Source organism: Symphodus melops (assembly GCF_947650265.1).
Source record: "Symphodus melops genome assembly, chromosome: 6".
NCBI lineage: Eukaryota > Metazoa > Chordata > Actinopteri > Labriformes > Labridae > Symphodus > Symphodus melops.
This window is the reverse complement of record NC_136696.1, coordinates 17222344-17247602: the sequence shown is the minus strand read 5'-3', so window position 1 is coordinate 17247602 and position 25259 is coordinate 17222344. Positions and strand designations below refer to the sequence as shown.

At 37.5% G+C, this 25259-nt stretch overlaps 2 protein-coding genes across 2 annotated transcripts; one reads left to right on the top strand and one right to left on the bottom strand.

Moving 5' to 3' along the window:
* Positions 1-3602: 3602 nt before the first annotated feature.
* slc28a1 (solute carrier family 28 member 1) lies at positions 3603-10545 on the top strand (the record flags this gene model as incomplete). The annotated part of the gene is made up of 18 exons (XM_079346792.1): positions 3603-3606; positions 3694-3938; positions 4009-4085; positions 4265-4356; positions 4510-4699; positions 4801-4942; positions 5176-5289; positions 5823-5897; positions 6641-6721; positions 6842-6922; positions 7053-7178; positions 8720-8850; positions 8939-9107; positions 9375-9572; positions 9660-9741; positions 9832-9930; positions 10024-10129; positions 10232-10545. The coding sequence occupies 18 exons, from the start codon at positions 3603-3605 to the stop codon at positions 10347-10349; spliced, it is 2130 nt and encodes a 709-aa protein (XP_079202918.1). The 3' UTR covers positions 10350-10545.
* Positions 10546-11180: 635 nt separating this feature from the next.
* On the bottom strand, positions 11181-25199 carry alpk3a (alpha-kinase 3a). Its single transcript, XM_079346085.1, has 14 exons — positions 24924-25199; positions 24349-24626; positions 23639-23760; positions 23066-23183; positions 21653-22925; positions 16517-18977; positions 16050-16197; positions 14944-15071; positions 14821-14856; positions 14456-14730; positions 14248-14336; positions 13325-13542; positions 13192-13240; positions 11181-13105 (listed from the first exon to the last, which is right to left on the bottom strand). The coding sequence occupies exons 2-14, from the start codon at positions 24486-24488 to the stop codon at positions 12769-12771; spliced, it is 5394 nt and encodes a 1797-aa protein (XP_079202211.1). The 5' UTR covers positions 24489-24626; positions 24924-25199; the 3' UTR covers positions 11181-12768.
* Between the last annotated feature and the right edge of the window lie 60 nt (positions 25200-25259).

Genomic DNA, 25259 nt, shown 5'->3' with positions numbered 1-25259 from the left:
CTTGACATTGACTTGAAATAACATTTTACAACTTTGTGCTGATACATGGGAGACAGGATTGATCAAATTGTGTCAAATTGTTATCCTTCATTGTGATGTTGTTGTGAAGCGAACATGGCTTGCTATGGCGAGGACTAGATAAATGAATTTGACGACAAATTATAACTTCATATTCATCTTGATTGAGTTTGAAAATGTTTTGTGACATCTAGTATACAATGTTGCTGAGGCATTTGAGGAAATTGTCTAAACTGTTGGGATTATTAGATTGGAAGGTTTCATAATCTGTGTGTCCTCTGCAAATGAGTGACTGGAGAGACCATGGTTCTGAATGATCTGACTTGAGTCGTACCATGTTAATCAAGAATTTATTTCAGACTTTTTTGCTAGTCAGGCTGAAAAGATGTGTCATCAAGTTCAGCTCGTAGACACACAGGCCAGCTGAACTTTGGTTACAGGTAAAACAAGTTTATCAGGCCAACTTTTGACTTAAAAGGAGTAGGACATAATAGAACATAATAAATACACTGATTTACAGATACATTTTAGCTTTGGTCATTGTTATGTTCTCACTTGTAATCGAACTAAGTTGAGTTTGACCTTACAGCCTATTATAAACACTAATGTGAGCCGGTGAATAAATAACAAATCATATATTAAAAGACCTAAGGGTCATAGGATTTTGTTTTACATGTAAAACAATCATCCATCTACATGTGTTTCAGTTTTCAGTCTTATCTGCCACATTGATTTTAACATTTAAATCTGATGGCAAAGAAGCTTATGTTACATGAAAACAGTGTCTTCTTTTATCGAGCAAGGCATTTAATGTTACGCTTGAAAATCTGTTATCCTGACACAAGTCTTTTTGAAAACCCTGCGAACCCAAATATACGGCACTTAAACAAGAGTTAATGTTGATCATAAACAACTGAACAGACTGAGCCTCCATTTAGTATCATGAACCATGGACAAACACATTTGTTAAGTATTTAGAGAATTGTTTGTCTGTGACAATATCAAATTTGAATAGCAGCCAGAATAATTAAAAGTGGCCGTTATTTCCAATCATGAATCATTACCCAGAAAACTAAGGTACAGATTGCACTGCAGTGTACCTAATGGCCTAGATAACGATTTTGGGGCTATGAAATTCTGTAGACCTCAGTGCACTAAAACTATCACTAAACAGATGAGTTTCTGTTATTAAAAATATATATTTTTTTAAATGCTTTTTTTCCAACTATGCAACATGAGTTTACTGTTGGAGGCTAACTGAAAGAGTTAACAGCCTATAAAACATTTATAATGTATAATTATTATACCTGTAACCAAGGTTCTGTTATGGATATGCATATCAACCTTAGAGGGAAATACTTTGCTTTCATTCTTAGGCTATGTTTTTACTACTATTCACAGAGGTTTACCATGAAAACTAAAGCCCATGCTTGCATTTATATTCTTCCATGTCATTATTTTGAGTCAACAAGTTGAAGCTTAATTCAGTCAAAATGTGATGGTTCAAATCCTTTATGATCAACACATCATCTTAATTCACTGATCACAGCCTCCACCTGTCAGAATCAGAATCAGCTTTATTGGTCAGGTATGTTTAACACACACAGAATTTAACTTCGGTAGACTGTGCTCTCTCTGTACGATGTATACATTAAATAATAACAATTGACTAAAACTGTCTAAATAACACTATACCTATGATTTACGGTAATTTACTGGTTTAATGTGTCTTATCCTCCCTAAATATTTTTGCACCTGTTCAAGTGAGGTCTAAGAAAAGAAGCCTCTGTTTAACAACAGTATTAATAGCTATAAAAGGGGACTGTTGGAAAGCAGTGCACAGATGTAAAGAAATAAGGCATCTAAACACTACGACATCATGAATGACTTTTTTTATTTGTCTGCTTTTCGATCACGTCAAACTATTCAAAGAATCTTTGCATCTAGTTGGACATCAACTTACATTTTGAGCAATAAAAAATAAGGCTGAGACAGTCATGTTTTCATCAACGATTTTTCTCAAATTTGATTATCTTTTTTATCAATCTGCTGAAAAATAAATTAAAAGCTCTTTTCTCATCATACCTTGATTATTGTAACAGCTTTAAACCTGCTCCGAAACTGTTGAAAATCTACTGGAGCTCAGGTCAGCTGGGTCTGTAATCTTTTTAAAATAGTTTTCTTAAGACATACTTTATATGTAGGCCTAGATGAATAAATACAGTTGTCATTATATTCAAAGATAATTTTGAGAATCAATAAATTAATTGAGCTATTAAAAAAAAAAAAAACATACCGTGGATCTTTCTGTTTTTTTGCTTCTTACTTTTATTTTGTTTCATAAAATGTAACCTAATGATTTCAATTCTTTGTATTTTTCAAGTTTTAGATTTATTTTCTTCAGTTTTTCATATTTTCTTTAATTTTTTGTTATTGACTTTGTTTTAGACTAATATATTTTCACTGTATGTGATCCGTCACAGTTATTTATAATTATTATAACCATAATTGAATTGATTTTACCACTCTTATTAAGTCTGTAAAATAATGGATCAGAAACCAGTCAGATGGCCCCATTGTCTCATTCTAAAGAAACACAATGAATGTACTGAGTTTTGTAAAAACTGATCTTTAAATGTGTTAACAATCTTGCTCCAGAAACAGCGTAATCAGAACAAAGGTGACATCAGTTGTGAACTGTAGAGCACCAAAAGGCAGAACTGCAGGTTTTTAAGACGCAAGTAAAACATTGTCTGAAACTGAAGCAAGTTTGTGAGTATTGACATTTCCTCTTAGAATAATCCCTTTACTGTTTAATCTCTTTAAGTCTCTTATTTGTATTGAGTTTATAATGTCTGTATTTGCATAGCAGCATGTTTCTTTTCTTTTAGTCTAATTCAGCCTTAATCCTGGAAGTCTATACCCAGGGATAAGGGTTCCAAATTAGCCAAGGCTAGAAATGTTTATGCATGGCATCTATGTTGTGTTTAACATATTAAGCAATGTTTATTGCACATGTCCCAGTTAAATAAACAAATCTCAAAAATAGAAAAATACAAACATTGCTATTCTTGCCTCCAAAAGCAATGCTATTTCAATTCAGCCAAATCTGCAGAGAAAGTAAAAAAAAAAGTGCTATTTATTTAAGTCTTTTCATCCATCATGTTGTTTAGGAATGTAGGTCTTTGGAACTTGGAATTTTTCTTTATATAATAATAGCAGTGATCATGCCTTATTATCACTATTAAAAACCATGGGTGTAGCAGCCTCCTACAAATTAAGTAATTCTCAACTAATCTGCTATAGTTTTCCCCGTATTATCACATATCCTCTTATCAAGCTTAGTCATCACTTCCAACATCACGTTCAAGTGAATGTAGCTGCTGAAGATCCATGTAATCAATGTTGTTTCATTATCACACATGCGCCTTCAGTATATCCTGTTCCTCCTGAGACAAATCAGAGCAGTAGCCTACGTAAGGTGTCTGTTAATTAATGATAAAAGGTTTCATGGTGTAAAGCAGTCTTTCCTGCAGTGTATTTTACAACACAGCATTTGACAGCCTGGTGTAGGAGGACGCACAATGAGTAAGCCATTAGCTCAACTTTTTCCTTCATTTAAGCTCTTTGTTTTGCACTTGTGAACTGGATTTTTTTGTACACCGTTCTTGAAAGATAAGCCACGTGGACTCTGTGGACTTATTTTAGATTTTTTTTTTTATCTCACAGAGTACACAGAAACACAGCTTGTTACTTGTTTGGCATTTCTGCTTGAAAAAGTTGGCGCTGCTATCCCACAGGTTGCTGCATGTAGAAGTAAACAATGCTTATGTTTTTCAGCGGAACTCAACGTTGTGCTGCCCAAAAATGGATCTTACACCCACGGAAATGGTGTGGACAATCCAGCTTTTGAAATAGAGGTATGTATTACATTACAATTGGCTCTGCATGATTAATTTTTGATATAAAATGTTCTTCTATTTTTCTCAGACGGACAACATTACTGATACTAACAGCATCAAATGTGAGGCTAAAAAGACTAAAAAGGGACTGCAATCATACTTGAGGTGTGTCTGTTCATTTGTCATGTGCTTGATTCACATGCAAGATTTGTGTTTTGCTTTACACTATATATATATATATATATAGATATAGATATAGATATAGATATATATTAATTATTTGAACTATTTTATCATATTGTTTACACAATTTGACCTTACTTTTTATTTTACCTGTCATCTAGTAATGTTGCAAAGCCTATTAATGCCACAGAGGATTACATCAAGGCTCACTCAAAAACCTTCAAATATGTCTTGCTGGGCATACTTGGAGCAGGTAATGTTAAACCCTGTTTATTTGTACTTTGTTTACACTCTTCAGAAGTTTATTCCCTTGTACTTTTTTTTTATTTGGTTCAAGATTATCGTAAAAGAATAAATGTGAATAAAGACAATGATTTATGATCCAATGCTCTCTTATCTCCCATAGGTTATGTGGCATACTTTATTACAGCCTGCGTTTTGGATTTTCAAAGGGCCATCGCTCTTGTAGTCCTAACCAGTTTGGCTGTTGTGTCCAAATCCTATGATCTCCTGAAAGAGTACAAAGGAGAAAGCTTCAGCCAGTGTTTCAGACCTGCAATCAGATGCTTTAAATCGAATTTGAAATGGATAAAATGGTGAGCAAACTATTTTAGTTTATGATGACCATCATGTGATAATGAGCTTCACATGGTGGGATTTTTTAAATGGGTCTATTTGTGTTTTATTTTGTTTACAGGGTTTTCATCTTAGTGGTTGTGACTCTGCTTGTGGTGTGGCTGGTCTTAGACACAAGCAAACGTCCTGAGCAGCTTATCTCATTTGGAGGTGTGCTCATATTTGTCCTGCTTATATTCCTGTTGTCAGCACACAGGACTGCTGTGAGTCTTTTTATGGTTGAGTTATAACTGTTGTGACAAATGTTTTGTAACATGTGTTGGTGTTATCTCTCATCTTATCAAAAACATGTTGTGCTGAGATAACATTTGGCCTTGTGCACCTGTCATAAAAAGGTTTAGCAAAAGTGCTTCCTTAAAATCACATGAGGCTTTGTGGAGACTCCCTGATACACCTATCATCCAATTACTTCCTTATCTATTCTTTTAATTTTCAGGTATCATGGAGACCTGTGGTTTGGGGTCTTGGATTGCAGTTCTGTATTGGCCTTTTTGTAATAAGAACACAAGCGGGACTTACAGCTTTCGAATGGCTAGGAGCTCAAATGACGGTGGATACCCTCCTTATGTTACATAAGTAGCAAACTGTGTTAGAACAATATACCTTTCTTTACACGTTTGAAGAGGAAAAAAGTGTACGATTTTCAATAGTCATCAGATTGTTGGCTTATTTGTAACCTAAAAATTCTTCAATTGCAAATAACATTAACAGCTATCAGAACAGTATTGTTGTAAGTCAGTATTGGCTGATGCTTCTGGTCTGCAAAACAGATATTACTCACATGTCATGCAGTAAAGTCTCCAGGGTGCAATATTCTTTAACTGCAAGTACTTATCTTAAAAGCTACCTCATTAAGCTGTTCAACCTATTCCTATAAGAGTTGAGTTCGTGTAACTTCAGCATCCGCATAGGTCCTGTTTATCACCTTTTAATGTGTAATCCAGCTACAGATATAGTTTCATGACTTCCTGTCGTCAAATCAATATCAATAAGTTTTTCTTATGTATCATAAACAAATTCATTGAGGAAAGAAAAACATGTGATATAATACAGTTGTGTCTCCTCTTTGTCTTATACTGATAGACATTTCTTAACTACACCAAAGAAGGCTCATCCTTTGTTTTTGGGGATCTCAACAAGAACATATTTGCCTTTCAAGTAAGTTGATCAGTACTTTCTTATATTTACTTTACTCTTGTGTTGGGGAGGTTTTGGGAGATCAGTTCAGGAGAATGCCACGCCCATTTTTCATTTAAAAAAACAGCCACCGTCAGCCAATATTACAAAGTTAACCCTCCATCAAAGTTCAAGGTTGTCTTAAATATATTATGTGAGTGACACATTTGTTTCAGTTTACACTAAAACACCCATGCAAGTGATGATAAATACAATAGAAAAACCAAGTATACTGTTAGGAATAGAGAAGGAATGAGACAACATGCGCATACAATAAATATAGTTGCATTAAAGTGAATCACATGTAGCTGGGCTGATGTTGACTCACCATCTTTGCACGCAAGTTAAGAGTTGAAAGAGTTCAAATTGAATGAATCAATTAAATGTTGAAAAACAGAGAGGAGGAATTTATGAGAAACTGGAGTAAGTTGGTAAGAAACAGATTGAGTTTGATAATGAAAAGTACGTAAATAAATAAATGTAAATTAAAAGAGTTTTCTCTCTTCTTGTTTTATTTTAGTTTTAAATAAATATTTAAGGATGAACAAAATAAATTATGAAATTTCATAAAATTTGATAAAAATTTGTAAAAAAAGACAATAAATGAATATACAAAACGTTGTTTAGTGGTTGATAATAGAAACTGTCTTCAATACGGGCACCTTACCAAAATAACACATTTCTGAAATTGTATGTTTATCTCAATTTTTGACCCTTTTTTTTAGGCTCTGCCTATCGTTGTCTTCTTCAGCTCTGTGATGTCTGTACTTTACTTCTTGGGGGTCATGCAGTGGCTTATAATGAAGGTAAAAAGGTTTAAATGTGTATTTTATAGTATCCTGTAGGTCCCTACAGTTCTGCATTTATTCTCTTTATACCTGCAGTGATATACTATGACCAAGTGCCATGTGTTTTTGTCCACACAGATCTCATGGGTTATGCAGATAACGATGGGAACCTCTCCTACAGAGACCTTGAGTGTTGCAGGGAATATATTTGTTGGGCAGGTACTCAATATTTAATGTCTTTGCAACCCTATGAATTGCTGCACATTGTTTTTATGACAAATATCAATGTTTTTTTTAAAAATATGCTAACATTTCTTGATGACTTTTTCTCAATGTTTTTGTACATCAGACTGAGGCTCCACTGTTGATTCGTCCTTATTTGAGTACTATGACCAAATCTGAAATCCATGCTGTTTTGGTTGGTGGATTCGCCACAATTGCAGGCAGCGTCATGGGGGCATTCATCAACTTTGGGGTGAGAAAAAACTGCTGTCATGCCATCACATCCTGCATCCATAGACACAACATTTTGAAATGGATTAAACAGCTGATTACTGAAAAGTCATCAATACAAACACACAGTTAGTGAGTCTGACGTATAAAATCAAATGCAGCATAGCCATGAACTATGGTCCAGGAGCGAAGCTATCAGCCTGAGAACAACAATATTTTCATCAGTGATTAAACCTGGGATGAGTGACTTATTAAGTCAATGAGAGTTTAATACTTTTAATCAATTATTTGGTGGCAACATGCAGCACAATGGAAACTATTACTGTGTCAGCAGATGATAATGTTTTATTCTAGCATGTAGAGACGAAAAAAAGAATGGGACTAAAAAATGTACTTAGGGGTGTATCACAAGTAATAGTCGTTCTTTCTGATTAAAGTTCCCACTGGAAACAAACTAGCCTGTTTGGTCATCATAACAACATTTTTATGGAAGTTTTTCAATGAGCCTAACCCATGATTCTGAAGATATCTTGATTCCGATAGACAAATGCTTGTATGGTTATCTCTTCAGGACGCTGCTCACAGATTAACCATATTACTGTCATCCAGAAGCTAAACAAGACAAGTTAGAAAGGTAAAAGAGTAACAGCCATCTGTAATGAGAGGTTGATTGCATAGTGGCTCTGCTGGCGTGGAGACAACAATAAATAAATAGAAAAAATTATATATAAATACTCTGGCCAATTAAAGTTACTTGAGAAAACAATGCATGTTGTTTAAATCATTGTTAACTTTTAATGAAACATGACAGTATTGTTATTCGTGAAAGGGAAAGGTTTTACTTCAACATTATCAGAGCTGTGTTGTAATTCTTTAAATACACAAAAATATATACACACACACACACACACACACACACACACACACGCACACACACACACACACACACACACACACACAAACGGACATATATGATGGCAAACAAAACAAAACACGTGTAATTCAACTGAAAAATATTCACAGTTTTTAAAAGGGTTAGTCAAGTATTTAATTCCCCAACTGATATATAATAAATTGTTAATGTAAACATGAACTGAGCAATTGTTTTAAACATTATTCAGTATAGTATACATTCCTGCCTATTTGCACAGGCTTTTAAATGTTAATGTCATACGAAACATTCTTCACTCACAGATCAATGTAAATATCAAGTCATATCATAAAATAAAGAAAATTTAGTCTTGAATGATGGGAGCTGAAGCACAGCACAGCTTCAGTACAGCAGTTTTTTAGGGAACTGCAAAGGCAGTGACTGGATTTAAGTGCCGTCTTCTTTTATAACTTGTTGACAGACCTCCATCCAGTAACTCAATTTCAAACCATGGTAGGTTCTTGCCTCAGCTGAATATTTCCAATAAATGCTTGTTGGTTTTAATGCAACTCTATGCAGCTTGCTTGGAAGGATTAAAAAAAAAAATCCCTTTTAACAAAACAAAGAATATTTAAAACAATTTCCGTGCTCCACAGCCACCCCACAATTTAATATAACTTCTTATTTTGCAGATTGATGCCGCTTCGTTGATATCAGCATCCGTGATGGCTGCTCCCTGTGCCTTGGCCATCTCCAAATTGTCTTACCCAGAGACAGAGGAGAGTCCCTTCAAGACTAAAACAGAGATTAAAGTGGATTGCGGGTGCGTATAACTATACAACTTATATTTGTTTCCTGCTCAAAAAATGATGCTCTTGCGAAATTATATATGTTTTTCTTTCCTTCCTTAGAAATGAACAGAACATTTTGGAGGCTGCCAGCAGTGGAGCATCTGCTTCAATAGGTCTTGTAGCTAACATTGCTGCAAACTTGATCGCCTTCCTTGCCATCCTGGGATTTATAAATAGCGCTTTCAGTTGGCTTGGAAGTATGGTGGGATATCCTGCAATCACATTTCAGGTATGTTTAAGTCAAGACTTATAATGTAAATGTAACACGCACCATTTTTCCATTGTGCTTCTGTAAATCAAAAAGGGTTATCATACACATGCAGGTGGTAAACAGATAACAACGTGCCTTCAGTAATCCAACAATATCAGAAGCATGACTAAAAAAAACATATAAAAAATGTCTTTAATTTTTAATGTGTACATTTTAAGTGAAACTTGCTCTTAACAGATACGGCAAACAATAACAGGATAAACTCATGTCGTTCTGTGTTGACAGCTGATTTGTTCGTACGTCTTCATGCCTGTGGCCTTTATGATGGGGATACCATACGAGGAAAGTTTCACTGTGGCTGAACTAATCGGCACTAAGCTCTTCCTCAATGAATTTGTTGCTTATGAGAAGTTATCTGAACTGAAGAGCCACAGACTTGCTGGTGGTGATGAATTTATTGATGGCGTAAAACAGTGGATTTCTGTGAGTAATTGGTCATTTGAGTTCAAATATTGGATTTGAAGATGTATTAAAAAGTATTTTTAATTTTTTTTCATGGTCATGTTTCAGGTCCGATCAGAAATAATCACCACTTACGCTCTTTGTGGGTTTGCCAACTTTAGCTCTCTGGGTATTGTGATTGGAGGCCTATGTGAGTGTGTTTTTGTAACGCTTCCACTGACAAAACATCCTCATACTCTCTGTGATGTTTTCTAACACAGAGTATTTTCTTTTCTCAAAGCGTCAATATGCCCAGCCAGAAGAAACGATGTCTCGTCCATGGTGGTAAGAGCTATGATCACTGGGACCTGTGTATCTCTTATAAATGCTTGCATTGCAGGTACAGTAAGAGCATTTGGATTGAACTGGCAATGTACCTCAACTTGTTTCTTATTGCAATAAAACTAAGTTTCTCTTTAACTTTATGCCTCAGGGATCCTCTTTGTACCTCCACTTGACTGTCTGGGGCTGTTTCAGAATGCTGTTTTCAATGCCTCAGATTTAAATATAAAAACTTGTTGCGAAGACCTCTTTCACAGGTAAGCATATACATTTCTTGTGCCATGATATTAAATATTTAAATATATCTCACTGTTATATCGTGCTCTTTGATCTCACATATTACATGAATTCTCTTGCAGCACTGTAAACAATGGGACAATCTCATTTGAAGGATCTTGGAGCAATGTAGTAAATGTCACTTTGTTTTTCTCGAATTGTTGTAAGTGTTGTGGTCTTTCTCAAGCGGTTTGTGTGTAGAGGAGACAAATACACTGTCTGTTTTATACTGTAATTCATGTCTTTTTCAAGTTTTTATATTTGTGTCATTATTAATGTCAATATATCCATATCTTTTGAAGGTGAATGTAACTTTCTTGTATTTTATTATAAATTAATGTGGGTTTTGACTTTTTTTAAAGTCAAAAAGATTAAATGGACATAATGTTAAAGGTCACACATTATTATCCTTTGAGACTAATTTAAAATAGTCCCACAGCTCCCTAAAACTTGTCTGTGGAGTTTCTTGACCATAATGCACTCTTATCTTGTATTTGATGATGCCATATTAACCCCTCTATTTCAGTCCTGCTCAGAACAGGTTTGCTTGAAATACAAATGAGCTTTGTTTGATCACCCCCCTCTGGAAGAGCTAGGTTTCTTTCTTTCTTCAACCTTTCTCTCTTTCTCGCTCCATGCCCTGTTATTAATGGGATAAAGGCAGACTCGGAGAACTGTGGATATCTCCAAACGCACACATTCTCTGAAATGTGGAGCAGGCAAAAGACAGAGAAGATGGACTTGATTGGGATCATATAACAGAGTTTGAAAACATGGTTAAGTGTATTGTGAATAAGTGACCTTTAACAAATATACAGTGTACCTCAGAAAATACTCAGGAAATGAATGTAAATATTTCAAATAATGTGTGACTTTATTTTGTGTGAGATTGTTGATGAACAGACTCAACACCTATAGGGAAAAAGTGTGAGCTATTTTTAACACAAATATTACAAATGAATATGTACATAAATGTATATATTAATTATTAAGAAATAGAGCCGACTGATGTAACATGACCAAGAGAGAACATACAGGAAATTACGTTTATTCTTCTTTCTCAATTACTCATTCATTGTCTCAATCATTTCTCACGTTTACAATTTCTTCAAACTACTGCAGATAATTAGTCTGACTTTATGTACACATAAATACAAGACAACACTTTGCTTGCATGACATCACACCTAAACGCCAACATTCACTTCATTTGAATATATTTAACACTTTTCTGCCATTGCAGTCAATTGTTTCTCTCTTTTTGGTTTAAGAGTAGCAAATAGGATGAATGTGAAGGCTGATTAAACATTAAACAATAACGTTTCCTCATATTCCTAAAGTTTTCTTGTCATATTTTAATGAATTGTTAAAAGATTCATGTTGGAATTCACACATGAATACCTGTCCGAAGTCGTGCTTAATAGAATATAGTAAATTATATCTTATTGTAAGTCTATGCTGGCATTGCAACAATTTTTTTCTTCAAAGGAAACCCTTAAGATAAGTCTGATTACTGCTGACCAACTCTACACTAGCAAAAAACCCCTGTGATTCTCAGTGTACATAAACTTCTCAGATTTTACACAGGGAGCCTTAACTGAGCGACAAATAGGCTTCTGAAAAGTCTGCCTATAGCCCACAGTCCAGAGGTCAGGTTCAAACAGTTGTTATTCACTGATTCAGCATATTCTCTTCTACTTAAGAAAACACATACTTAGCATGTCAATTAGCTTGAGCATACCATAGTTAAAGAGTTTACTGGTAAGCCCCTTATTGCTCATTCAGCAGCAAATTTGCTGGAAAAACTCTGCGAGGACTGATTGAAGACACAGACATAACATCAAAAGACTTCAAGAAACACTAGAAAAATAATGCCAAAAACAAGGTGCTCACAGACGTCTTCGACCAAAAACTGAACTCTCAGTCAACAGTATGAGCTCAACTGTGCTGTAAAAGGAAATGCTGAATAATCAGTTCCAATTGAAACAATAAATACAGTTCACAAAATAAAGTCCCACCAACATCACAGACCAACATTTAGTGATTAGTGTGGACAGATTTGCTCTGCCCCCTCTGTTTCTGTGGTTCCACAACTATTGAAATTAAACTACTGAATTGATTTTTAAAACAAAAACAAGTTTCAGTGCATATTATATGGTTTGTCACACAGTTCGGTCATGTTTTGAGTTAACAAATTAAACTTAAGCTATTTGCCAACTTGTAGTGTTTCGAAGATCCAAGGCATGTGTTTCAAACGGTATAATATGGACGCTTTAGCTAACCTTATGTGGCACAGTTTTCTAAAATAAAAAAAACAGTTTTTGAAACTGTTTTTGCTGTTTGGTACCTTCGGGCTATAAAGTCATTAAACCCATGCACATTTCTGCAAATGTCCTCATAAATATTTTCACTTCAGAAGCAGGACTGATGTCTCGTGCTGAAACTGCAATGCTGACAGAGAAATTCACAGTAATTCTTTACGACAAGTCAGGTCAACAAACCTTTCTTTTTAGATAACCGTACTCTTCAAGTCTTGTGGGCCTTAGAAACTGGAAAAAACTGGTACCACTTAAACATTTAAAGCAATAAAATCTTGCTCGTAACAAAAAAGGCACATTTTTCTACCGCATCTCAAGGGCATTAGCAGTTTCTGTTGGCTTTAGTTTAGTGTTTGATTTATTGTCCTCTGTCTCCTGAACTTTTTTAGGTACCTTTGGGCTAGAGTTAGCCTTTCTAAGCATCTGCGGGCTGTGCCCTTTCCGCTGCAGCTGTGGGCTGGAGCCCAACTTGCGATTGAGAAGGGGGCTCCGTGAGCCCTTTGTCTTGCTGGGCTGCTGCAGACTATCCACTGTCTTTAACGGGTGCAGGCTAAGCAGTCCACAGTAGTAGTTGCATTGATGGGTAGTCAGGAACTGTTCAAATACTTCAGGTGAGCCATTTTCCGTAAGTCCTTGGTAACTGAAAAAACACAGCAAAACTTAATGCTCCAGCTCCAGTTAAGAAAACAAATAATGACATGTGCATGTACTGGTATGTATACAAACCCTTTTGACTTGGTCACAACTCTGATATTTGTCATCTTTGTTTCAACACCTAAAAAATAGATACAATATTTATACAGATTAATTTCCAAGAATCAAGAGATGATTGCTTCACTTTTTAAATAGTGTGTCTTACCCTCCAGCTGAGTGACCAACAGATTTCCATGTGTCCACTGATAAATCCAATGTTGGAAGGTGCAACATTTCTGCTCCACCTCAGATGAATTTCTTATAATCAGTCGGCCTTTAGAATCCATTGTACAATACTTGAGGAAGTCACCCTTGAGATCAGCCTCCACTGTGGCATATGGAACAGAGTTTGCAGGCCGGTGCATCAGGTACTGGGGAATCACTCTGTGGGCATCACATGAAAGTTGGAAGTAGTGTGTTGTTTAAAAAGAACATTGTATTGGGGCACTGGTGCCGCAGTGGTTAGTGCGCACATCCCATATATAGACGCGGGCGGCCCAGGTTTGAATCCAACCTGTAGCTCCTCCATGTCAATCCCCACTCTCTCTCTGTCCCTTCAGTGGACAGTGGATAGAGATGGCAGTCTACGTATATACTAATATGTATATATATATATATATATATATATATATATATATATATATATATACACACACACACACACACACACACACACACACACACACACACACACACACACACACACACATATATATATATATATATATATATATATATATATATATATATACATATACATATTCTTTTTTTTCTCTTTTTTTTTCACAGTAAGATTTATTTTTGGTCTAACTTTATTACAAAGTGGATTGACTTGAGGGAAAGTGGGGAATAACATCTTCAGATTAGAACCTGGCTGCCCATTTTCAGGACTAAAGCCTCTGTACATGTGCTACCCAATTTAGCCACTGGTGACCCAGATTGCCAGCAGCAGGGCCAATGTCAGACGGCCTGCTGCAATGAGGACAAAAGCCTCTGTACATGGGACAGGCAACACAGCCGCTAGGCTATATAGCACCGCAATTTTTGTGCGTCTTGATAAAAATCTATAATCAGAGCTATTATACTTACTCTAGTGAGTAGCCAAAACTCTCTATAACTCTGGCTTCAGCTGCAAAGATTTTACAGTATTCACGAATCATGTTTTGGACTTTGCATTCCTGGCAACACATAAAGGAAATAAAGCAATTCATTTACAGAAATTGTAATCTCGACTTTATTGGGTGAAATTATTACCCAATTATTATAATTATTGAAAGATACTAAAACCCCCACTCACCTGTTTAGTAATCTGTAGATTTCTCTCTGTAAGGTTGCTATCCTGTTTGGTCCCATATGCAATGGGATTTTGGACTTTGAACATGCAGGCACTTCCAGACTCAAAAATGGGATCAAGGCCATAGATGACCTTCACTCTGCTGGCTTTGTGAGCGCAGCCCTCTCCGACGTTCGACGCCTCAGTCATGATACGGCCAAAGTACTTGCCACCCCAGTTGCCACAGTCAGCCAGACCTTTAGTGAACAGCAGGGGAGTCATCTCGATCTCCTCTCCAACTATAGGAAAAAGCAAACCAGTTATTTCAATAAGCTTTAAATGAAAGAGAATGAGTTGAAATGTGTTTTATAGCTGATTGAATAGTTTACCTTCCAAATCATCTCTTAAGAGTATCTCAGCCAAAACTGTTAAACAAAAAAAGACAAACACTCATAAAAGCACAATTTAAATGAAAATTTAGAATTGATGTTTTTAACCATATAGCTTCTTACCGTCTTCACTGAGAAGAAAGTCAGTGGTGTCAGTCCCATATTCATTTTTTATGGTACAGCCATACACCCCACAGTCTTCCTTGGACGCAAGAACAATAGCCAGAGCTACTTGGCTTTCATCTCCTCCACTGAATGAAAAAAAAAATGGGGGAAAATAAATAATTATGAACAAGTTACATGGCTTCTGTCTTGCGTGCAGTATCTGTAAAAAAAAACAAAAAAACAAAGATGTTGAAAAAGTGCTTATGATTAACAAAGGGCCACCGATGCAGCTTTCCAGTTGATTCATTACACCGGGAGTAAGATGTTAAATGTCCAGTCTTGAATCACTTTTCAATCGAACAAACGTAATAAAAAAAAACAACTAAAAAAACAAACTGGTGACACACCTGTAACCTTTCAATGGTTCCCATCAGCCTCGGTACTTGGTAAGGTGCTCATTACCCCCTGCTGTTTAGACTTAGACTTAGACTTAGACTGAACTTTATTGATCCTTTTGGGATGACTCCCTCAAGGAAATTTAGGTTCCAGCAGCATATACAATAAAAATAAAAATAATAATAAAAATAAAAAATAAAAATGTAGCAGGTATGTTTATAAAGATAAACAAATCACAAATAACAAATGTAAATTATTGATGAAATCTTAATTGATGAAACTTTTCAAGAACTCATCAAGAACCCTCAAGGTGTCACTGTAACACCAACTTTCATGTGACGTGACACAAGTCTGCTGATGCAGCAGCCTGAAGCACAAATATAGATCTTTAATGCCCCCTGCAGATGGGAAAAATATTGTGTCAAGTTAAGAGTTTCGGCATGTAGCCAGAGATTCACCTTTCTGTGTCATAGCTCTGAGGTTCACAGTTACATGAGCACAATGTCACTGCTTTTAGAATATAAGGATAAAAGAAGGCCATGGAAATCCTTGTATTGTTGAACAGGCCCATATTTACCAGTCATGCCTTGTTGGAAATCCTCAAAATAGAGGCAGGAAGAAAGGGAGACAAACAATAATGTTAATGCCTCAAATATATTGAGCAACAGGATTTTATATCACAGGAGGTTAGAATGGTATCAACACTGTGACCAAGGAGGGAGATTTACCTTCTCTTCACTTCTAGTATCTCCTCATCATCTCTGAACCACTTAATGGTGGAGTCACTGAGTACATTGAAGAACTGGCACCAAAGCTTTAGGTGTCCCGAGGCATCTGGGAATGGCTCTCCCCTGATCTTTCGGATGACCTGTGGAGCTTGTGATGTGTGTGAGAGGGGGAGAGGAGACCAAAATAAATATATACAATACTGTACTCGAGAGTAGAGACTGTCTTATGTTTCCACTTCCTCTGACACAGTGGTATAAACCAACTTGGAATATCAAGTTTTTTTTTAATGGAAACTAACAATAAGATTAAATAAACAAGTAAACCATTTTACATTGTAGACTGATGTTTAAGGTTATCAGGTGAAAATATGTAGCTACACTGTGTGAGTTAAGATGGATGAAAAGTTAATCAATAATTAGTGTCAATAATACATTATCTTTTAGCACAGATGATGAAATGTTTTTACCTTTCAAAGGGTCGAGCTTCTTTTCTGTCTTCTCCTCTTGTTTGGTGCTGGTTTGATTTTCTGTGGGAGTCTCCTCCATGACCTTTGGCACCTCCAAGGTGATCTTTCTGCGGGACAGCAGTGGGGAGCGCCTCTCCATTGGTGGGGTATTCTGTCCTGTGGGAGCTTGAAGTAATGCTGCTCTGCGAGCCTGGCTGGGCGACATGTATGGGCTATCTTTTTTGCCCTGGGTATCAAGTCCACTGACCGCAGCTCCTTCTCCATCCTCTTTTGGTTTTGGGATGAATATTTTGCGACGAGCTCCAGAGGCCAACTCTTCGGGCGTGGCAGAGCGAATGAGTGTAAGGCTGTCTCTGCGTTTCAGCCGAGGACTGCTTTCACAGGACAGGGAAGATGTTGGTGTAGAGCCTCCACTTAGATCTTCGTCTGCCTTGTCACTCTGGCGGTCACTCACTGTGATCAGAGGGACAGCTGTCACAGCTTCGTTGTCTGTGTCTTGAGCAGTTTTGGACATGAATTTGCGGAGGCTGGCTGGGCTCAGAGATGGATATGTGGGGGGTTTAGAGCACAGTCTTTCAACAGACGATCTGTTTCTTTGCAAATCTTCCAAAGACACACAGTTTTCTGCCTTGGCCTCTTTAAGGGGTATTGTCTTTAAGATTTCAGGGACAAAGTTGTCTTCTGCTGTTTTACTGAATGAAGGCTGAACGTCACCAGCCTTTGGTAAAGCTTCATATAGCAAAGAGGGAATTTTGTTTTCAATCATGTTGTCTGACATTTGTTTTTGGCTAAGTTTTTCACTTAAAGTTTTTTCAGGATTGGTGTTCTTTATATTGCCAACATCATTCTCTGTTCCCCTATGCATGACAGATGGAGTTTCTGTTTGTGTCAGTTCAGTTTGAGTGGGCTGTCTCAGTACAGAATCACTTTCATAAGAAGTGACAGAGATCGGTGGAACGACAAACAGGGGCACTGGTGCAGTTTCAAAAGGCTGCTGTGAATCTGAAACATGGCTGTTTACATAAACACCATCCTCCTTGTCATCAGTACATACAACATTTTGAACAGGAATGGATGTTAATGCCATCTGAGGGAGCTGTTCGCAGCTTATCACAGAGGGCCCCATTCGCTCAAACATTTCTGCCTCGTCATCTAATTGTGCAACTTCCTTGACTTTTTCTGTGGGTGAGAAGTTATTATCGTTCTGCATACCAATCTGCACGGGTAACACACTTGGAGAAACAGTGATGCTGTGGTTTCGTACTATTTCATCAGACACATGTGTTGAGTCATGATTTTGCGAAACATCAGGTTCAATCGGTGCTGAACTTCTAAGTTGCAGAGTGTCTTCTTTAAGCTCAGGCTCAATTATTTCAATTTTGGGGATTATAAAATCTGTAGTTGGGTTCTTATTAGGAACGACTGGTTCAATATCTGTTGTGTCTTCAACGGTAGATATTTTTATTTGGGGAATATTCTCAGAGGGCCACGCCTGCTGCCTCTCACTGCCGTCCTGATGTGCGACATTACTGTGTTCTTCAACATCCTTTACATTACCTTCATTGTTTTGTGTTACTAAAAAGTTCTCTGATTCTATCGGCTCCTTTATTTCCATTTGATTTCTCTTTTCTGTCACCACTTCCAATGGTAAACTCTTTTGCCTTGCTTCGGGGTTCTCACCTTCTAAAACTGTCTGCTCGTGTGTTTTCAAAATGTTACACAACCCTTCCTTCTCTAAAACAGAAAGACTTTTTTCAACACCGCTTAAACCTGAGTTTGAACTCTGTATTGCACTTTTGTAGCAGACCACTGTGCTTTTCTCCTGTGCAGAAGATATGCATCTTTGCTGTATTTTTAGGTCACCCTTCTCTAAAGTCTCTGAGGCTGCATTGGGCGGATATCCTATATCCATTTCCTGATTCAGTGAAGTGTATTCGGTCTCTTCTTTTACATTACTTCTCTCCTCACTGTATGCTGTTACAGCACACAAAGAGGCCAGCACTTGATCAGATGTTTTTGATTCACATTTCTCTATTCTCTCTTCCACCAAGGACATTGTAAATTCAGTCATCTCAGGTCTGTTAACATCTGAGCTTGGCTGTTGGTCTGATTTCACTTCAGCTTTCTCTTCCTCCTGTAACTGATTGTTGAAACAGCCCTCATTGGAGTTTGGTTGGCCTTCTTTACCCCTATTATCAATGGCCATCTCCTCTTCTTGCACAGTTTCAGTGGGCGCCTCTCCATGATTGTGACTGTCCATTGATAAGATAACACTGGGAGGGGGAGTCCGGCTTTCTTCCAAGCTCGTGAGGGTGGGGGAGGATTTTCCTTTATTAGGGGCTTGGGTATTCGACAAGACAGATTTATCTTCCCAGTGTGAGGAGTCATCGACTGCTGCCTGGTGACTAGGCATTGATAAAACTACCGGGGATTCTGGCTTTTGACAGAGCATAGGAACAGCCTGATGAAATGGAAAGAAAATGCATTTTAGTTTTGGCTTTATATGTTTCACACTGAACTTCATAAAAGCACTTAACTCTGCTAGTTTTTGATTCAAAAGCCTTCAAACTAGTTTTAAAAGTTGGATTTTTTTGTTCCAGAAACATGCAGTCAGGGTTGTGTTAAGGAGTTTTTTTTCCCCCCCAAAAAATCAACCTCTGAGGTTAATTTTCCAAAAAAAAAAAAAAAGTTGGAGAAGTGAAACTGTTCTATGCTTCATTTTCTTAACTAAAAAAACAACATCACTGAACACTGACTGGAGTTAAAAAGCTACCAGAGCTATTGTTTTAATGTTGCATGCTCCCACCATAACTTCTCCAAAGCATTACTTTCAAACAGTGTTCCAGGAACCAAATGTCCCTCTGAGGTTAATTTGTGTATAGAGTTATGAACATATATCACAGACGCTCTACACTTTTCCAATTTTCACATTTCTCTATCAAAACTACATAGTGCACCTATAAACTAACTTTAAGAAACTTGTTTCAGGACACTTACTTCAGTGACCTTTGACAGGGTGACATTGCAACACTTTTAGACTGAGACATGTTTTACTGCCATAAATCAACAGCAGCATAATCAGAGACAGACAGGAAAAACTTGGTATTACAGTGGAGGACTATGGCGATGGACAGAAAGAGAACTGTAATCAGTCTTTGAACAAATTCAGATAACAAGCAGAACAGCTGCTGGAAGTCAATAAACCCTATGTGTTTTATGACATGTCAGCTTATTTCAGGAGCTTTTTTACTTCATGTCACGTGCAAGGTATAGCTGAGACCAAGTGTTTACAATTGCAGGCTTCCTATAAAATGTTTAAATAAACATCACGAACTAAACACATACATTAAGAACTGGCAGGGAAATTAATGAATAATAACCACCCCATTCTGCACACATGTGCACATAAAACGGTTATGACCACTTTATCAGTCATAAAAACATCCAAATGAGTACTGACAAAGAGAAAGAGACTTTAATTATAAATAAGGAAGTAAACTTAGTATGATATTCCTCAGAAAAACGCACACAGACACATGACTAATTAAAAGGCTAGTTCAAATCTGCAGATAGAAGTGTTGTTGGGCCTTTCCCCATTCTGTCCCTGTTATAGCTGTTCACACCATAAACATAAATGCAGAAGAGTAGCAGAGGCACAGGCTGCCTCGTGACAACATGTTTGGCCAGCAGCGACTGCTTCGAAATAAAGAAGTTGCTGCTTTCGATGGAAGGAAACCGGTGTCACATTTAGTCTAAAAAAGAAGCTGTGGTCATCACTACACCTACACGTGTCAGTAAGCGTCACACTTGTGAGAAGACATTGTTTAAATTCATGGTTTGACTTCCTCCACACATTACAGTATATGATTACCACAGTGAAGGTACAATGGTAGTTCCACATTAGGCAATACAATCGCTCCGCAGGTGAAAAATGATTTAACATATTAACTTCAGTTCTCCTTTAGATGGGTCATTGTACTATACGTAATGGGCATTACATTATCTTACACAATTTATTTGTGTTTAATTTACTATTCAATGAGTGATAAATATTATTTAAGAGTTCAATGTAAAATGTAAATGTTATTTGTTTGTTTGGAACAAAAGACTAAGGTAATGCTTCAAATGAAGTTACATGGGTATGCACTTTTATGGATGTATCAAAAAAAGAGTTTCAGTAATTTTCAGAACAGAAGTAAAATTCACACAGCATATCAATATCAATAAGCCAACAGCCAGAGGGTCACGGTATCAAATAAAATTGAGTCATTATGACTCTAAACTACACAGTAGATGTTTGGACAAGCCTATACTACTTTAATCCCCACATGACAGACATGAAACAAGTCTACAAGCTTAACATTGAGATAATAAAAGTACTACTGCCTTCCTCTCTCAATGCAAGATGAAGACGGGGTTTATTTTAAGATGGGGGGGGGGGGTGGGGGGGGGGGGGGGCAGAGAGGAATGCATCCAATGTGACGAGGCCCTCCTTTCAAGCTGAGGCCTGCCACAGAAGTCTCACTACTACCACTTGTCCAGACCACACGGCAGACTATCATGCAGAGCCCTGTTTGTAACATGAGAACAACTTTTAACACTCAGGTTTCAACGTGATCTCTGACGCACTGGTGTTCCGTTCATCAGCGTCAACATCTGAGATATGCACAACCTATTTTACAGTTTTCAACAAACATACACAACAGCCCCCACCCCCACATAGATGAGGTGGAAGTAAAGCCCACTCTTGTTGTACCCCATTTTCACCACTCGTGTTTTGTTTGGTCATGCTTACATGTAATTGATGCAGTAAAACCACAGTCACACATGGCCAGCCTGTCACACTCTAGTTACTAATGTTTTATAATATTATACTGTATGGTCACAAGTGACTGTGTTGTCTGATTAAGGAAAAGTCCCCCATGAATGATTTACATTTAACTATTAATTGTCATGCTTCTTTTTTTGCACATGTATAACAAGTAGCAGCTCAAAGACTAAACCGTGTCGGCCACTTTTGACATAGTTCAGGCTTTAGCCCTGAAGTAGTTGTTCTTGTACTATCTTGTCACACAAATGCAGTCTATATATAACTGTCAAGTGGCAGCCAGCTGCCTTCCCCACCGCTGCACATACCTCAGTGAGAACTTGAAGCTCAGACAATGACATTTCTGCAACTGGGTTGCTGATCTCTGGCCTCTGAGAGAACTCCATGGCGTCCTCAGCATCATCGTCCTCCTCGACACTCTGCTTCGTTGACTCCTCTCTGCCTTCAGGGGTTGGCAGCTTAGTGTGGGACACACTGTCTTCAAGTTTGTGCTCATATGGCCCTAGTGTCACCATTTCTGGTGGCTCCTTCCGTCTATCAATTTCCATTGGCAAGGTGTCCTCCTTCAGAGGCTTGCACACTTCATTTTGCGTCGCTTGCAGTCGAAAAGATGGCGGAGTCTCAGGTTTAGGAGGCAAACTGTCAAATTCTCTCTCCTTGTTCTCAATGTGATAATAAGAGTCCTTCTTAGTCTTCCCAAAGAGGAAGTCTTTGACTGAATGAAGCATAGAGGAGATGGAAGCCTGGATTTTGTGGTGTTCATGATCCTTGTGAACCTTGCTGTGGTGTTTGACTTCTGATCCATGTTTTGTATGAGGGACTGCATGTGACATCTCTAACTGCCTCTCCCTTTCTAATTCTTCCTCCATCCTTTTCTCGCTGTTATTCTCTTCCTCTGGTGCTTTCTCTTGTTCTTCCCTGTCTTTCTGCATCGTCTCTTGTTTTCTTTCTTTCTCAGCACTTACAATTACAGTAGATACGTCCGTCTCTTTACGCCCCTCTCCTCGAGGTGAGTTCTGTTTCTCCTCTGTAACCTGGGACTGAAGAGTCTCTGCTAGAAATTGTGCCAAACTGATTCCTCCATCATAACAGTTTTCTCCTCCATTTCCCATCATATGGCTTTTGACACTGTTGCTAACAGAAACATCTTCTCCATTTGAGATCTTAATTTTCTTTATTTTGTCAGATTGAGAAGTCTCCTTCTCCAGGTCACTGTCTTTGGATGTCACAGGGGCTGTTTCCTTGACTTCAGAGCTAACTCCATTGGCTTCTACAGCAGCTCCCATTTGTTCCACAGCTTCAGGCTGCTTGACCACTGGTGGTGGGACAGAACGCTTTCTTGGGGGACGTTCTGGGCTGCTATGCAATTTCTCGTTCTGTGTGATAGCTTTCTCCTCTTTCTTGTTCTGCACCTCCATTTCATTTTTCTTCTTCTCTGCTTTCTGCTTCAGCTTGGAAAAGAACCTCTGGTGAATCTGGTACTCGTTCATGGTGCCAACCTCTAAAACTCCTGAGCAGGAAACAATTCCTTTGCTATTGCTTGCAGAGACCTGGTAGATGGCTGCATCCTCCAATGTGCAGCTGCAAACACATTGTTTTTACAAATGTTGTCTTCTTAGAATTTTTCTTGTGTTACAATATGTAAAAAAAAATTACATCAAAAATCTTAATTCCTAGTTCAATCAAACTGTAGAAAAAGATTAAAAGGTTTTACTACATACTTGTAAATATGAAGTGTGTGGGTTTTTCCATTACGGCGAATTTCATATTTTGGAAGTCCACAATACCGGTCCATTTCCATATCATCTTTATACCACTTCAGCTCTGGAGCTGGGTAACCTAAAGACAAGGTTAGTAAATGGTAAACTGCTTGGTAATCAACATTTTATTCTAGTGCTACAATGTTCTACTTGCTAATGCTCTCTACAAAAGGATCAACTTTCAGTTTGCCAAAAATATCCTTAAATACTTCATTTGAGAAATTATACAGAAAGTAAAACAGAGGCTCCTGACATAAATGTGTTTTAGGCTGTGTTGCATCATGCAGTGTTGTGATGTTTAACAGAGGAACAGCTGCTGGTGTTGATTGGCCCACCCATCCAATCTGCCTGCAGCACAAAACAAAACACACTGATAGACAAGCTTGAATGATATATGGTGTGTTTCATTTGCAAAGTGATCTCTTTCCTTTTGTTTTCAGATTAGTCATGTCCTGTCTCTTCCTTTAAAAAATGGCCTGAACATTCCTTTTACTCCAATAAAAGAACAAGCAGAGGCTTGCAACACAGACTTACCAGATACGACACAAGTGAATTTCACGTTACAGTTTTCTGAGACTGCCTTTGATTTTAAGGTGGTCTCAAAGGAAGGTTGAATGTCTTCAGTCAGCTGAGCCATGACGCTGCACAATGTGCTCCTGGAAGCAATCACAAATGCATAACATAGTTGTTTTCATAAGGAAGACAGTGTTACACTTCAGTGTCATTTCAGTGACCTCTTCACCGTTGTGCAGAACATTCCAATGACTTGCTTCATTAAAAGAAAAACATGTTAATGGGAATTTCTGGTAGTGACGAGAGTGTGAAAGAGTGAAACGAGAGACTGTGAGACATCAAGCCAAACAGAGTCGTCAATACAAAATAAACACCAATGTTTATCACTAAAACTGAACGCAACACTGGACAAACTGGACACTTACATTACAGTTAAAATGTGTGTGGACAACCAGTTTCTTGTGGTTAAGATGTTAGTTGGGAGAAATGTTTTGAAAGTATTGATTACCTCGTTGGCCTGTAGTGAGAATACCTTGAATAGCTATTCAGAAAATAGGCAAATGAAGGGATGCAAATGATTAATGATTCTGTATACCCACCTAAATAAAAAAAAAGCTAAAATATCTGGACTTCTTTTTGAAAAAGAACAATATTTATCAACAACTATAAGATTAACAAGATCGAAGATTTACATACTCTGTATATACATGGATGCAAATAAGGGTGCCTACCTGTTTTCCGGCCTAACATTAGAGAGGTAAGTATTGCGACTTTCTGGGCGGCCATTGGAAGAGCTACCCTCCTCTTCACTGAAGCTGCTTGTCCTCCCATTGCCAGAAAAAGATCGAGTCATTGGCCGTCTGGAAGTCATTGTCCTTCAAAGCACTTCACAAAAAAAAATCTTAAATCCGTGATAAAGTGCCACCCAAAGTATAAAACTACTCTGGTCTTGTCCACAGCTTGTTAGATTCAGGGTGCAGCTTTATTGGTGCTATCCAGGTGAAAGCCCCTGTTGCAGAAAAAAAATTTAAACACTTCAGAATGGTAACAACACTTGCTGGAAGGGAACAAAAAAAACTATAACACTGGGGTTTTTTGTATAAAACTTAAAGATAGATTTAATGCGTGTCCTTTCTCACCAAGCAAAGTAGCCTCAGGAGGATATAAATAGTATCAGCTATCAGGTTGTGGAAGAACTGTTAGTAGTCAAACATCAACCTAGAACTTATTATTTACATTTAAGAGTTAGAAATATCATTTAATTGGATCTCTGTCACCTTCAGAGTTTGGTAATTGTTCAACTTACCATTGAGATGTTGTCAGTGCTGCTTTGGAGCCGGAGTCTGTGGAGAAAATCTCAGTAGCAGCCTATCATAGACACACATGTGTTGCCAGCAGGGGCCTATTTTTAGCAGCCCTACAAATAGATGCAAGAGCACATCAGATTTTCCTAAACTATGCTTTATACTTTTACAAAGAAGTCAAGTAATGTTGACTAATTAAAATCAAGCTTACCATTTACACCAGTGTATATTTCTGAATGTCCACTATCTCCTTGACAGTTAAGCTGTAAAATGTCCCCACTGTAGTTTCTGAGTTATCTAAATAAAATTGGTTGTCCCATCTTTCAGACACACAGTTG